We start from the raw sequence: 16,390 nt of genomic DNA, 5'->3' as shown, positions 1-16,390 counted from the left end.
GGACTAATTAAAAGATACCATGGACAGCTTTTCTCCTGCCTGATAACTGATTTTGTCCTATTTGGGGATGTTTCTTTCTTTAATAAGATGTTAAATTTCTACCAAAAGAACCAGAACTGACATCAACAGGCCCAGAACCAGAAGTGATGTCATCCGAGTCGGAAGTGGCGTCATCAGGCCCAGAATTGGAACTATTGTCCTCGGTTCCAGTCAGAATTTCCCAGTTTTGGTCTGCAGGGATAAAAGAGAAAAGATTAGCGTACTCTGGTGCAGAATTACCTTCTTTTGAGCCCTTTAGCTGCCTCCAATGCTCACGTGTGTGACAACAGTTTGATGGGTCTGCAATATGAGAGGGGTGTTTCATCTTTCAAAGGACACCACATTCCTCTTTCTATGTTTTTTTATTTTCTATCTCTCTATTATAAAAAAAAAAATCTGAAGACAAACAGTAGGGCGACGATATGTGATCTTCAAGTTAAGATCATGGAAGACACTTAAAAGACCTGCAAGACTAAAGAGATTGACCCAGGACCGTCTCGCGATGACATAGAACATGAGATTCTTGCAAGACACACCATACAACCAAATAAGAGCACGGGCAGCAAAATTGTGGACAAAATTGTTGGTACCCTTCAGTCAATGAAAGAAAAACTCAAAATGGTCACAGAAATAACTTTAATCTGACAAAAGTAATAATAAATAAAAATTCTATGAAATTTAACTAATAAAAGTCAGACATTGATTTTCAACCATGCTTCAACAGAATTATTTAAAAAAATAAACTCATGAAACAGGCCTGGACAAAAATGATGGTACCCCTAACTTAATATTTTGTTGCACAACCTTTTGAGGCAATCACTGCAATCAAACGATTCCTGTAACTGTCAATGAGACTTCTGCACTTCTCAGCAGGTATTTTGGCCCACTCCTCATGAGCAGACTGCTCCAGTTGTCTCAGGTTTGAAGGGTGCCTTTTCCAGACGGCATGTTTCAGCTCTTTCCAAAGATGCTCAATAGGATTGAGGTCAGGGCTCATAGAAGGCCACTTTAGAATAGTCCAATGTTTTCCTCTTAGCCATTCTTGGGTGTTTTAGCTGTGTGTTTTGGGTCATTGTCCTGTTGCAAGACCCATGACCTGCGACTGAGACCAAGCTTTCTGACACTGGCCAGCACATTTCTCTCTAGAATCCCTTGATAGTCTTGAGATTTCATTGTACCCTGCACAGATTCAAGACACCCTGTGCCAGATGCAGCAAAGCAGCCCCAGAACATAACAGAGCCTCTCCATGTTTCACAGAAGGGACAGTGTTCTTTTCTTGATATGCTTCATTTTTCCGTCTGTGAACATAGAGCTGATGTGCCTTGGCAAAAAGTTCAATTTTTGTCTCATCTGTCCATAGGACATTCTCCCAGAATCTTTGTGGCTTGTCCACATGTAGTTTGGCAAATTCCAGTCTGGCTTTTTATGATTTGTTTTCAACAATGGTGTCCTCCTTGGTCGTCCCATGAAGTCCACTTTGGCTCAAACAACGACGGATGGTGCGATCTGACACTGATGTTCCTTGAGCTTGAAGTTCACCTTGGATCTCTTTAGAAGTTTTTCTGGGCTCTTTTGTTACCATTCGTATTATCCGTCTCTTTGATTTGTCATCAATTTTCCTCCTGCGCCACGTCCAGGAGGTTGGCTACAGTCCCATGGATCTTAAATTTCTGAATAATATGTGCAACTGTAGTCACAGGAACATCAAGCTGCTTCGAGATGGTCTTATAGCCTTTACCTTTGACATGCTTGTCTATAATTTTCTTTCTAATCTCCTGAGACAACTCTTTCCTTCGCTTCCTCTGGTCCATGTTGAGTGTGGTACACACCATGTCACCAAACAACACAGTGACTACCTGGAGCCCTATATATAGGTCCACTGACTGATTACAAGATTGTAGACACCTGTGATGCTAATTAGTGGACACACCTTGGATTAACATGTCCCTTTGGTCACATTATTTTCTAGGGGTACCATCATTTTTGTCCAGGCCTGTTTCATGAGTTTTTTTTATTAATTCTGTTGAAGCATGGTTGAAAAGCAATGTCTGACTTTTATTAGTTAAATTTCATAGAATTTTTATTTATTATTACTTTTGTCAGATTAAAGTTATTTCTGTGACCATTTTGAGTTTTTCTTTCATTGACTGAAGGGTACCAACAATTTTGTCCACGTGTGTAAGGGCAATACATTATAAATGAAACTTCGACAACTAAGCGAAGAAGAAAGCTGTTCAGAGAAAAGAGACTCGAAAGCTTTGGAGAGGAAAAAAAGAAAAAAAATAATCGAGGTGCAAATTCAGAAAATAAGGAAAGTAATTATCAGCCCGGAACAAGTGGAATTGTAAAAAAAAGCAGGTCCAATCGGGACGTTGGCATTATACACGTGCAGAGCAGGTCTGAGATTATGAAAGCAGTGGAATTTAAAAGGCTCAAAAAAAAAAAAAAAAGGCGCGATACACATTTGGAGAAAGTTAAAGAATATGAAAGTAGGAAACTTAGAAAGTATATAAAAAAAAAAGAAAGTAAAGATCGCAGGAGCGCAAACAAACAGAAATTATTACTCGAAAATGGGAAAATAATCACCACGGATCAGGTGTCATAAAAAAAACAGGATAAAACGAGGTCAGAAGTAAAAGACAAAGAGCAGAAAACAAAGTAAAACATCATAAAGAGCTTAAAAAACAAGGGGGCCAAACACATGCAGAGCCGGTCAGAGAAAATGAAAACTGGAATTCAAAAGACTCATAGAAACACATGCAGAGGAAGAGACAGAATATGAAAGCAGAAAAAAACAAAAAAACAAAGACAGTAAACATCACATTAGCGCAAAGAAAGAGAAATTATTACTTGGATAAATAACAAAAAGGCGAATAGAGATTGAATATATGGACACAGGTGATATGTCAGAAGTATGTCAATATTGTAAGGCTTTGAAGTTTAAGTCAGAGAATTTCAAAAGCGGAGTTTACCTCACATGCATTTATTGGTTACTTTGCAAACAAAATGATTAACTGCTGATGATGAAGATCGTTTTGTCTGTGCTGAAATTTCAAACAGAGACACCTATCCTGAATTGGGGTGCAAAGTCATTAAACACGTCTCACTGACCTCATTAAAAAGATTCAGCACATTGGGACTCAAAAGATTCCTAATATTGTTTTTAGGGAACTTCTGAAATAAAAGTGAAACTAATGAAATAGCAACAATTCAAAGAAAAAAAAAGCTTAAAAGTGTGTATCTGGAAAAACAAAAACGGGGGTTGGCAAGCGAAGCAAGCAGGGGGCGAAGCCTCTTAGTATTTCATAAATATATTGTTTTGTTGTTATGACGTTCTTGAACTGTGTAAATATTGGTGTTGCGATATGTGTACATGGTATCATTACTTTATTGACTATATCTGTCCTAACAGTGTAAGATCTGTCCTTCAAAGTGACACGTAAGCCATGTGACTTCAATAATGGATAGTATCGTATGCTGCAGGTGCAGGTTTGAAAACTGGAAAAGTAGAGAAAAAGAATCCTGCTTTTATACTGCTTGAAAATAGTCTTCTTCTCCAGTCCTTTAACCAGATTTTATATGCCATTTCAGTGGCGAGCAGAAGCTATAGCTCTTGTCTTTTTCAATTTTCAGACCCCCCGATTGTGTATACAAACCTCACATTTTTATTTCCTACTTGTAATACTTTACATTTACTGATTTTAAATTTCATTGTCCCAGATCTGCTCAGGCTGTTTGCTGTCCAAGTCCCTCTGTTGTGATGATTATCTGCCAATCCACCAAGCTTGGTATCATCTGCAAACTTAACCAGCTTGTTCTTTATGTTCCTACCCAAATCATTTATAAATATAATAAATAGCAGCACTGACCCCTGCTGGACACCTCTCTTAACTTCACCCAATTCTGAGAAGGTTTCTTGCACCATCACCCTCTGCTTTCCTGTGTTGTTGTCTTACTGGAAATCGTATCTTCTCCCAAGGCACAGGTTTCTTGCAGACTGGGTCAGCTTTTCTTAAGGATTTCCCCGTATTTTGCTTCATTCATTTTTCCCCTCACAAGCCAACAGGGCCTGCTGCAGTGATGCAACCCTACTGCCTGATGCTGCCACCACCTCGCTTCTCAGTGGGGATTGTGTTGTTTTGATAATGTTTAGTATTCAAACATGGCATTTAGTCTGATGGTCAAAAAACTCAATTATGGTCTCGTCAAACCATGGAGCTTTCTTCAGGCTGACTCGAGAGTCTCCCATGTGCCTTTTGGCAAACTCTAGCTAAAATGTTAGGTGTGTATTCTTGATGAGTAGCTTTCACTTTGCCACTCTCCTATACAGCTGCGACTGGTGTTTTCACCATTCAGCAGTTGTTTACTCTCCAGTCTCATCCATTGTTGTTTGTAACTTCTTTACTGGTGAGGAAGGCAGGCTCTATTGTAGGCACGGAGCTGGACAGTTTGACATCTGTGGCAGAGCGACGGGCGCTGAGCAGACTCCTGTCAATCATGAAGAATCCACTGCATCCACTGAACAGGATCATCTCCAGACAGAGGAGCAGCTTCAGTGACAGACTGCTGTCACCATCCTGCTCCACTGACAGACTGAGGAGACCCCACACTATGTGACTCTTCAATTCCAACATTAACATTATACAAAGTTATTGTCTGTTATACCTGCACTGTTATCACTCTGATGTTTAATATTGGTCTTTATCGGTATGCTGCTGCTGGAGTATGTGAATTTATAAAGCATCTATCTATCTATCTATCTATCTATCTATCTATCTATCTATCTATCTATCTATCTATCTATCTATCTATCTATCTATCTATCTATCTATCTATTATATAGTGCCTTTAATATCTATCTATCTATCTATCTATCTATCTATCTATCTATCTATCTATCTATCTATCTATCTATCTATCTATCTATCTACAATTCTCAGAAGTCTCAGGGTGGCCACCCTCAATCTTCTTTTTCAGTTTTTCTGTACGGCCTGCTGTCCAATTATTAGTAATTGATTTAACTGGATATTCAATGACTTGGATATTTTCTTCTCTCCTTCTCCTGACGTGTGTTTCATGGAGCTGCTGGAGAGTTGTTTGTTCTTCATTGTGTAGGTTAGGCCACCATAGTGGCTCCCCACAAGTTGGACCTTCCAGATACAAGTATGTGAAACTCCAGACAGGTGATCACTTTTGACGTAATGGTGGGACTTCTAAGGCCAATGGGCTGCACCAATGGTGATTTATGAGTGTCAAATTAAAGGGGGTGAATACTTATTCAATTAGTGTTTCATATTTGTAATTCATTTACAATACAATACAGTACAATTTATTTTTGTGTAGCCCAAAATCACACAAGAAGTGCTGCAATGGGTTTTAACTGGCCCTGCCTTTTGACAGCCCCCCAGCCTTGACTGGGAGAGGCAGTTCAAAGAGAGACCCCTTTCCAGGTAGGTTGTGCGTGCAGTGGGTGTCAAAAAGAAGGGGTCAATACAATAGAATACGCAGAACAGATCACAAGTAAGCCTCAATACAATAGTAAAGTAAAAATATTACAAGTACAGAGCAGAATTTAGTTCTCACTTTGACATTAAGGTGTCTTTTTCTGTTGATCTGTGTCAAAAAAGACAAATTATATCCATTGTATATTCACTGTTGTATAACAATAAAATGTGAAAACTTTCAAAGAGGTCGCTGCGTGGCTCCTGCTGATGTGCTTTGATAGTTCACTGAGGTGCACCAAAGTCATGTTTTAGAAGTGATATCGTTAAAGTTTCTGCCTGCATTTGCTTTCCACACCGTAAATAACATTTGAAAAAATGAGTTTGCTTGGCTTTAAAACTTTTATTGGTACATCATACAAGTTTTTAAATATACGGCCCGAAAATAATCCTAATGCTTGTCTCTTCGTCTCACAGGGATATCGCAGTAAGAAACATCCTAGTGGCTTCTCCTGATTGTGTGAAGTTGGGTGATTTTGGCTTGTCCAGGTACATTGAAGATGAAGAGTACTATAAAGGTAAGTCTGCCTCATTTGCATGACACATGTAAACTGTTGACAGCTGACATTTTATCTCAACATGTGTATCAGCACCACTCACACTCACTTCTGACTGGATCTCAAAAAATATTCTTTAAGAGTCTTTGGGCCTTGCGTTAGCAGCACACACCCCTTGTGGTCGGGTGCAGTAATGACAAGTCACAACAATTGAGATGCCAACTGGGTCGTCCTGTTTAATACAGTACTTTACTGTAGAAAAAATACCTTTCTGGAACAAAATACAGCACTCTCGGGGCAAAACTAAAAGAAAAAAGAGTTGATTGGCGTCACAAAATAGGGTCCTTCATAGGACCTCCATTTGGCAGTCTGTCATTCAGATTATAAAAGATACCTCTTTCTTGGTGGGCAGGCTTTTTATATCGTGTGGACTGGAATGGGTAGGGCCATCCCTTGGTGCCCTCACTGGGTGGTTTCTTGGAGTTGCAGGGAGAAAAGGAGAAAAAAGTGTTAGCGACAGCACCCCCCATCTCACCCCGGCGGGTTATCACATACTTCGAATGAGCCAGCGAGGAGATACTTGGACAGGCATGCATGACACCCCATGAAAACAGATGGGAAACTACAAACTAAAAGTTCCTGGCTATCGGTAAAACACCAGGAGTCTGCAGCGTTAGTCTTGGTGGGTCATAGTGGCTGCTGGGTTTTGTTGAAACCCAGTTGCTTAATGAGTAACACGTTCTAGCCAATAACAGACCTTATTTAATGTTACGGCTTTTTAGGTGTGTTCACATCGAAAGTGTAAAGCACCAATTGTAAGAGCCCACTGTTTGTCTGTTTGCCTGTCCGCATTCAACAACTCAGTTTTTTTGAGATATGGCATTTCATTCTTCAGTTAAATTTGTTGAGGCAGTTCAATTTTTGTTCGATATCCCAAACAGAATACAATGTATGATGTTTTAACATTTCGAAATTTTCCAATGAAATGAAAGCATTGTTGAATTTGCAAACTTCTGCGCCACGTCAGTGAGTTTACCGTTTCAGTTTTCCCTTGAGAGCGGTCGCTTGTAGATTTTGCATATTTTCCACTTGTATTCGTCTGATAGCCTCTTGGTTGCCCGATGGAATTCAGTTAGATGCCAGGTACAGCGCGTGGGCACACAATTCTCACACAGCAGCGCCCTCTCCTGGTCCTTTAGATAAGTTAATTAGTAGAGCATTAAAAAAAAAAGTCACATGTCTATTAATCAATGGAAGGGATAAGCAAAAATGTAAGCATACATAAGACTGAACCCAGAAGTGCTCCGTGTGCTCTTTGACCTTCTTCTGGCAGCACATACAGGTGTGGTGGAAGTGCTGCAGTTAAGGGCTCAGTGGCAGCTGCAGCACCCCATGGCGGCGCCCATAGAACTCAACAGGGCTGCATCAGACTTCACTTCCCATGGAGCCTTGCAGGAGTCCGGGATAGCAGCCACCTAGCACTGAAGGGAGGTAATGCTCTGGATATGCTCCATCCTTAGGTCCTTCCAATGTAGAGGTGTCCCAGCCGGTAGCCACTATATATATATATATATATATATCCATCCATCCATCCATCCATCCATTTTCCAACCCGCTGAATCCGAACACAGGGTCACGGGGGTCTGCCAGAGCCAATCCCAGCCAACACAGGGCACAAGGCAGGAACCAATCCTGGGCAGGGTGCCAACCCACCGCAGGACACACACAAACACACACTAGGGACAATTTAGAATCGCCAATCCACCTAACCTGCATGTCTTTGGACTGTGGGAGGAAACCCACGCAGACACGGGGAGAACATGCAAAGTCCATGCAGGGAGGACCCGGGAAGCGAACCCAGGTCTCCTTACTGCAAGGCAGCAGCACTACCACTACGACACCGTGCCGCCCTATATATATATATAGATACATACAATACAATATACAATAAAAAAAATCCTGGGACAAGACAAGACTTTTTAGCCTGAGATGACACTTTCATGTCCCGAGAGATGAGATTTTGGCCCAAGAGATTTAACGAAACGTGCCTGGAGCTGGAAGTAAAAGACAAAGAGTAGATGACAAAGTAGAACGTCGTAAAGAATTTAAAAATGCTGGTGTGGTACACGTGCAGAGCAGGTTAGAGATAATAGAAGTATGAAAATTCGAAAGTCTCAAAAACTGGTAGTAAAGATCGCATTAGCACAAACAAACTGAAATTATTACTCGGTGAAATAACGGAACAGTGAAAAGAGATTGGATATATTGTTCGGATTTAAGCTTTAAGTCAGAGACTTGTAGATCATCTAATTCATGTTGCCATCAGGGAAAAGTAGTGATTCTTCCAAATGAAGAGGCGTATCGGCGAGAATTAAAAGATTTGTTGTTTGTTTAAAGTGAAATCCACATACGTGAGCGTCAGAGACGAGAAGTGGCTGGCACGTACCGCAGGCCAGGTGGTTTGGTTAACGAAGCGAGCTGGGGGTAAAGCCCACTAGTATATTTATGTAATTGTAAGAAGTGGCCAGGTGGGTAGACAAGGTAGAGATGCAGAAAAAAAAGTTGGAGTACCACCCTGGTAACCCTCTTTGATGAAATATTTGCTCAAAAAAAAGATCAGGGACCAAGACTGGCTGATTGCATGAATCACAGGAGCTCTGTCCTCAATGTTTGTCAGGTTAGCATCTGGCACCAGGAACGAGCCATTCTTATATTCTGAGGACCAGAAGGGGCCGAGTTTCTCAGGCAGGCAGCAGGATCACTCGTCCCTCCTGGGAGTTTTTTTCTTGGCTGCAGGTAAGAAAGGTGTAAATAGCATTAGCGTCAGTGCCCCCACTCGTCCCAGGGTTGGTATTCCTTAGCACGTCAGAGGTTCATACACACACACACACACTAGCTGTGCTAGCCATCTAAGTCGAGCTGAAATGTAAATTATCATTGTAGACCTCAGTTTTAATGTTTGCAGTACACCATCTGTGGAATGTGTTTTGTCATGCATGTAGTAATGATATGAATTGCATTATTCATTCCTACAGAGGACACATTGCAAATATTTGCTGTAGTAAAATGCATTACTACAAATGTTTTTGATGCGTCATCTGTTGGAATGACAAATGTAATGTATATGTCTCTATTATATGCCATTTGGTATGGAATTCATAAAAGCAGTGTTAATATCTGTGATGCACTTTCTGTTGGAATGACAACTGCTGACAAACGCTTTTCTTTTTATTAAGGCAGATATAGTACACTATGTTAGAGAAGAGGCCTGTATAAAAACGGCACTCTGTATAATAAAAAGGCTGATTTGAACTCAAGACTATTTCCTGTGTCGCTGTCTCAAGGGGTTGGGGCTTAGTTACGCCCCCTAGTGTGCACACTCGCTATATGAAACAAAAAAGTCTGTTGTTAATAAAACTGAAGTAGTCCATTTCTGACCAAATGACAGCTGAGTGTGCTAAAATGTGCAGCAACAGAAGCAGCTTGAAAAGTCAACTTGAATACATAGAAGGATGTGACACAAGTGACATCTAGTGTTGGATCGGCTGATGTGCTACAAAGTGGATTTAATGTAAACTCTGTAATCAAAGATGCCTTCACTATTTAGTGTAGTAGTACACATCCATTATTTTCAATTTCATGTGCACATTTTAAGAGTTGCTTTGTTAACAGAATATTATGAGATGCACAGAATATAAAATGATTACCTCAGGTAATTCATGTGCTTTGTAAGTATAATAAAATCAAGTAGTGGTGCTTTGCACAACAAGGTATCTGAATCTCCGAGTACCTTTATAATTTTGGTTTATTTCATCGTTTTCAGATCAGAAAACTTGTAACTGGTTATTTAAGAAGATGTTTTAGGGCTGTCAAAGTTCAAGTGTCATAACATGCCATTATCTTTAAAGGTATAACGCATCATGTTTCATTATTCACATTTAACACGTGTGTTACTTGATGCCCCTTGCTGTCTAATCCAGTGGTTTTGAAAATAGGGGCTGAGGCATGGGGAAGGTAAAAAAAAATCAATTCCATTATTAAATTGCCCCTAAATAGCTTTGCTTTTAAATAGACATGTATGTAATTGAAAGTGTTTTTCAGTTGTTACGTACAGTTACAATACAATACAGTTTATTTTTGTATAGCCCAAAATCACACAGGAAGTGCCGCAATGGGCTTTAACAGGCCCTGCCTTTTGACAGCCCCCCAGCCTTGACTCTCTGAGAAGACAAGGAAAAACTCCCAATAAAAACCTTGTAGGGAAAAATGGAAGAAACCTTGGGAAAGGCAGTTCAAAGAGAGACCCCTTTCCAGGTAGGTTGGGCGTGCAGTGGGTGTCAAAAGTAGGGGGTCAATACAATACAATACACAGAACAGAACAATTCCTTAAGACAGCATAATAATAAAAATTTTAGAAGTACAGTTTAACAGTAGATGATATGACATAATTAGGTTTCGATATTTTTAGAGTCCTGGAGACCTCATCCATCAAGCTGCCTCCCCATTTGGCCATTCCACGGCTGGTGGGCCGTGGCACCAATTGCCACATTTGGGTACCGAGAAAATAAACAGAATAGGTGAGGGTTAGTATTCAAATATAATTATCATGTTACTTATGTTATAGTGCTAACATAACTATAAGTAGTCCTGTTGTTACACATGGGAGCTGCGAGTCTTCAACAGGTCTGCTACACAAACAGCTCTCTCGTGGTACACGAGGAAACTGAAAATAACAAGCGCTTGATGGCGTAGCTTAATTACAAAGCATATTTCTAGCTGCAGGCTGTGAACTTTCAGGCTCTGAAGGCTCAGGGTCAGGGGTCTGTAGCACAGGTGACTCACCTCCATCTTCTGGGAGCGCCTTGCTTTTAGAGCTCGTGGACCAGGAGGGGCAGGGTTAGTTACCTTCAGTTGGCATCTCCTCTGAGCTGTGGGTGATAATAGAGATAAGACAGTCAGTGATATCACCCCCTGGTGTCCAGGAGTGGTAGTGTTTACCTCAGGTGAAGCTTACCCTCTGATGCACATGGGTGACCACATACAGTATATGATTAGTTTTAATCAGGATGTTGCAGTGTCACACTATCATGGTGAACTTCACCAGCATCAGATGGATGGACTGCAATAATCTTAATATGCTTGGAGTTACGCAGAATTGCAACGTTTCCAACAGCGGATCCTCATCTGTGTGTTTACTTCGCAGAGGCACAAACATCTGGCAAAAAAAATTAAGACTGAATGGTCAATGTCCATTCAGCATATGGCTATAAAACTAAAAATGAAATCCACTTTTGTCCTATTCATTGTCTCCTATTCTTATTGTCACGACCAAGAGTCACCACTCAGCAAGGTCTGATAATTCTTACACATCACCTTCACATGGGACAATGGAGTCATTCTTACACATCACCTTCACATGGGACAATGGAGTCATGTATCAAGGATTTATTTGAAAGGCACAAGTCTCCACAGTCTGAGCTACAGAGAAGTCCTACAGCTGTCACGTTCATAGGGCACTACTGGACATTGCTACCCTGGTTAAAAACGTGATTAATCGAGAGATGTTTTACGATTCACAATCAAAATTTTTTAGCGTTTGACCACCTAAACTTCTTTGTTTCATTTTTTTGGCAGCTTCGGTAACTCGACTTCCTATCAAGTGGATGGCTCCAGAATCAATCAACTTCCGCCGTTTCACCTCATCGAGTGACGTCTGGATGTTTGGTAAGTTTGCAGCCTGAAAAGGGAACATCTTTATAACTAATTATTAACACTGCAGACTCTTCTCAGTAAATAGCTATGCTGATATATTCTGGCTTGACATGTTACGGTGTGCCAGTGCCACATGGGTTGAATGGGCATCCCAGCCAGGGGAGAGTAAGTAACCAGACCCACAAGAGAGATGGCCAGAAGGGATGGACGGATAGCTCATCAGTTATGAAAGATGCTGCAGGGTGTGCATTATCACCCCAGAACGCTAAATGGCAGCAGCACTCCATTTCGGTGCCCATTTGGGAACCAGTAGGGAAATCTGGGAAATGTAGTTCAGCAACACAGCCCTGCTGGGGACCATGGGTGTATGACCCAGAAGTACTTCCATTGGGTAGTGGCCTTCTGAAGTACTCCCGGGTCCTTAACAAAAGGGACTGAACCCCCTTATCCAGGTGAGTCGGAGCTGGGAGGACGTAAGCAACACTCAGCAGGAGGAGTGCAGTGCAGCGGTGAGAAGAATTGTGGTTTGTCGAGAGAGACAACCTGTCTTGGTGCTTTTGTTATTTTGTAGAGGTGAATTTAATAAACCTTCCGTTATTTGTGTGTTCGTGTCCAGGGGTTTTGAGGCTCACTGATGCCCCAGTTTCCATCACTAGTGGTTATTTGTTTTAACGTGTATTACTTGCACAAGTATTCAATTATATGACATTGTTGTCCAAAGCAGACAAAACGTCATAGTATTACGACTGTTTTTCCATTTCCACGCTGTGGGGCAAGTGAAGTGTCTTTCTTTGAGGCCCACAGAGAGCCAGGAGTGTGGCAATGGCTGGGCGGTTGGTCAATAACCCATCAAAAACATTTGACTGCCCGGTTAAGCTTTAGCTCATTTTGGGATTTAGTTGCCCTCCTTGCATATTCCAAATGCCCACCACACCCCAAGTTGAAATCCTAGTTGTGCTGCTGACGCAGGGGGTGAGAGCGGGGGATTGAACTTGTAGCCTCGTATTTGATAGTTCAGCTCCTTTACCACTAGGGGGCATACAGCACATGTTATTAGACTGTAGGTTTCTGCAAAGCAAATTCAAATGAGCTTTGGAAAGCCTGTCAATTCCTTTATAACTAATATTAAATATGTGATATGTTAGATCAAATCAAAAACTGAACTCACCTAATAATACGTTTTTGAATACGTTGTTAGGTAAGTTGTAAATGTACTCCCAGTCCTATGTCAAGGAATTTTGTACAAAACTGACCCGTAATCAGTCTCCGTCTTTTTTGTGTTATGTTGATGAACTTGTTTTGATGTAACAGCGTGGGTCTTAAAAAAGAAACAGTCACAGCTTTCTTTCTGTCTTTTAATAACGAAACCAAAACTGATGCAGACGTTGACTCTTGGGATTTCAGTACCTCCACCATCTTAACAGCGGACCAGTCATGTCACCGGTTTGCCCTTCCCTGCTGATTTATGCAATGAGGGCGGATTTGTTTCCAACTGTGATTGTTTTTCAAGGCTCCGTTACAAAGGAGTACGTGTAGCTATTAGAAGGGAGAAAAACGTGACTGTACTCCGTTAATCTCACGTTGGTTAAAATTAGGCTTCTTTATTATACAAAAAAGCTTTATAATAACACATTATGTAATTAATGAGATCAATACAATTTAGTTTTTCCATGTTTTATATGATTCATTATCCTTGAGCTACTAATTGACACAATGCATTAATGATAAGCAGAAAGAAAATATTTGTAATTAATTAAGGGCTGAAAAAAGAAAGGTTGTCGTATTCTGGGTACACAAAACCTTCGACTCCAACTCTGAATTCTCAGTTTATGGTACCACCCGCCCTCCGCCCGCGTAGTAGTGAAACAGGACAAACTTTAAAAATCAATAAAAAAAAATGTAATTTTTATTGAGAACAATTTATATTCATAGCTTTCATATCCAAGAGCCTCTTGATTTACAATATTTTTGGTTTTGCTATCGGGGTGAGAATGTAGCTGTGATCTCTTTGCCAAAAATGCAAAAAGTTGACAAGGTTTCTCTGGCCAAGTGGAAGGGTAGGTAATTAGACATTGGCACATAATCTGATCGTTTTCAGCTCTGACGGGAGAGCGTCAACCCGCACGGGGAGAAGAGCAGGCACCCTCTTAAACACATGTAACTCTGAACTCTCTCTCAAAAACGTCAAACGTTACTCCTTAACAATCTCTAGATGATAATGTCTGCTGAACAAACAGGTATCGCTAGCTAAGTGGAGGCGAGGTACACTCCAACATGTGGCGAGAGGTAGAGCGACTCAAACGAAGGCTGGCACGTGAGTGAGGAGTGAGTGCCCTGCCCGGCTCCCTACTCCTGAGGTCCCACCTCCCCCTCCCCTCGGCCCACAGCTGCTCTCTCAGACTTGTGTGAATAAATTAGCGATGCACCTGAACTATAATACTTAGCACAGCAAGTACTTCCTAATATATGTGGATGATATATACTTACGGTACAGCCATACCTCCTCGATGTACGTACATGTACTAAATACGTAGAAAATGAGTTCTGGGTACTCACCAACAATGACACGACGACTTGCCCGATAACGAGGAGTTTCATTTTAACAATGGAGAGCGTTACAGCTCTTCTAAAGGAGCCTATTCAGGCGACTGTGTAGCACCGCCGTCGTCATCTGGAGTTTCTTCTTCCACTGAAGGCGTACTAGGCGGTGTTTTGCGAGTAAGGAACATCGTGATGGGCAGTTGCTGGCGCTGCTTTTTCATTTGTGTAAGGAGGTTTTTATACCTCCTAAAGTTAAAAGCCATTGGGTTAGGGAGCCTTGAAATTTGAAAGTTGTCACACAATATGGTAAAAATAAAAGTCTACTGCTTTGAAGCATTTGTGCAGGGCTGACTAGTGCCTGAAGGCGCCTTCCAATTGAAGCAGACGACTATCCCATGTTAATTCTCATTTGTTTATTTGGAAACCTCTCCACCTTTTATTTTCCTCAGCATCTGTTTTTAAAGAATGTGTGTCTGTTTATATTATACTTCTCCCTATCACTTGAGCTGCACATTTAACTTTCTGATCTCGCTCTTGCTTTAACATCCACTTGGCACAAGCTTCATTTCCAAGAACACCAGCTTGTCAGTCCTGCCTCTGAGCTTTCCACTTATCTTTTTAATTTTCTTTTGGAGAACAGACAGCCTGCCCACACATACTGTATGTCATTCGAAGACCATTGTGAAAACTGGATCCGGTCCAGTTCTGACCAGGCGCTTATCCAGACTCTCAGGGAAGTCGGCTCCATATGCTTCAAAGAAGCCTCATCAGCTGTGAGACTCCCCGTTACGAGATCACACCCGTGTGTCTATCCCTGAGTCGAGTTCAGTACCAGGGTGCTGGGGCTCTTTGGTTCTACTGACCTAAACAGACGAGCTTCCAGGTGATCGAAACCTCTGTACGGGACCCGGAATTGGGTGTGATGGACATCATGTGCCTTCTGTTATGCACATTCTTCAGACAGCGTCCATCTTATTTTACTTATCTGAAATCTCCTTCTATTCCAATACTGGGGTGCCCACCATCTCACTAAAGGAGTTCTTTCACTTCTTTATTGAAACAAAGGCCCCCTTCTCAAATTGAAGAGTGTTTTATCTTGGTAGAGTAATATATTGCTCTACTTTCCCCTTTATTTTATTAAGATGTAGCCTTTGTCGGAATGGCTCAAATCTCACAGAATTACCACTGCTTATAAGGTATTATAGTATATAACTTCTCCCCACCTTCCCTTCTATATCTATAACCTCAGGCAATTAGTTGTAGTAAAAAGACAAGCAGAAGTTAAGTTACAGTTTAAACAATGTATTATTGATAATATTCATAAATAGTAACAAAATGCAAAGTACATTTGAATATTGGCAACCATACCACCTGATAAATGGTGATGTGTAGTTGTCAGGCGGCACACAGACTTGTTAGTTATTTAAAATGTCTCCAGTTAAGGCCTCATTGGTGCTCAGCTTTCTTCAGAAGCCTGTTCAATATGGCTGCCGAGCTGTGCTCTTTATTGTGTTGTCTTCATCATCAGAGGTTAGTAAGAGAGAGAGAGTGAGGTTAAGCAAGTAAATTTATAGATGTTCTGTCCAACCCCTAGAGCCAATAGGACATCATGGTACTTAAAGGCTTCTGTTACAAGCCAATTCCAAACAGCCATACTTCAGACCAATGGGGGGATAGAACATCTTAACACCTCCCATCCTCCCAAAACCATATGTTGAGGTAAAACTTGGCAGTTAGGCAACCTGGCTTTGTGTGGGGGATGACAGAGAGACTCTAGCAGAGAAACATTTGTTTCAAGCAACTAACTCCCAACTCTGTCGTAAAATTCACTTTCCTGACTTAGTTTTGCCTAAATTACAAATAAAGACATACAAAATATGTATCAACTTATATGCAAAATCTTACATCGCATCAAAGAGCAAATATGATGTGGTCATCATCTAGTCAGTCTGTAATTCTATGACCAGTCAGATATCAGAGAGTGTTGCACAGCAGCAACAGGGTCGCTTTAGACATGTGGAGTCGCAAAGAAAATGTGGATTACGTTTGCCAGTGTGACTGGCATGGGGAGGTGTATCTTCTTTACTGGCAGGGGGACC

The 16,390-nt window shown here is 41.1% G+C and overlaps 1 protein-coding gene across 5 annotated transcripts in view; it reads left to right on the top strand.

Moving 5' to 3' along the window:
- The window catches only part of ptk2ba (protein tyrosine kinase 2 beta, a), a 366,968-nt gene that overhangs the window by 283,880 nt on the left and 66,698 nt on the right, over positions 1 to 16,390 (top strand). For all 5 annotated transcript variants that reach the window (XM_039749531.1, XM_039749530.1, XM_039749527.1 and 2 more), the window contains exons 19-20: positions 5,959 to 6,059; positions 11,673 to 11,762. In XM_039749531.1, the coding sequence (XP_039605465.1) occupies positions 5,959 to 6,059; positions 11,673 to 11,762 (191 nt within the window). The remainder of the gene's footprint in view (positions 1 to 5,958; positions 6,060 to 11,672; positions 11,763 to 16,390) is intronic.

This window comes from Polypterus senegalus, chromosome 3 (assembly GCF_016835505.1).
Source record: "Polypterus senegalus isolate Bchr_013 chromosome 3, ASM1683550v1, whole genome shotgun sequence".
Classification (NCBI taxonomy): domain Eukaryota; kingdom Metazoa; phylum Chordata; class Cladistia; order Polypteriformes; family Polypteridae; genus Polypterus; species Polypterus senegalus.
Note: the sequence above shows the minus strand (reverse complement) of the source record. Positions and strands in the feature narration are given on the sequence as shown.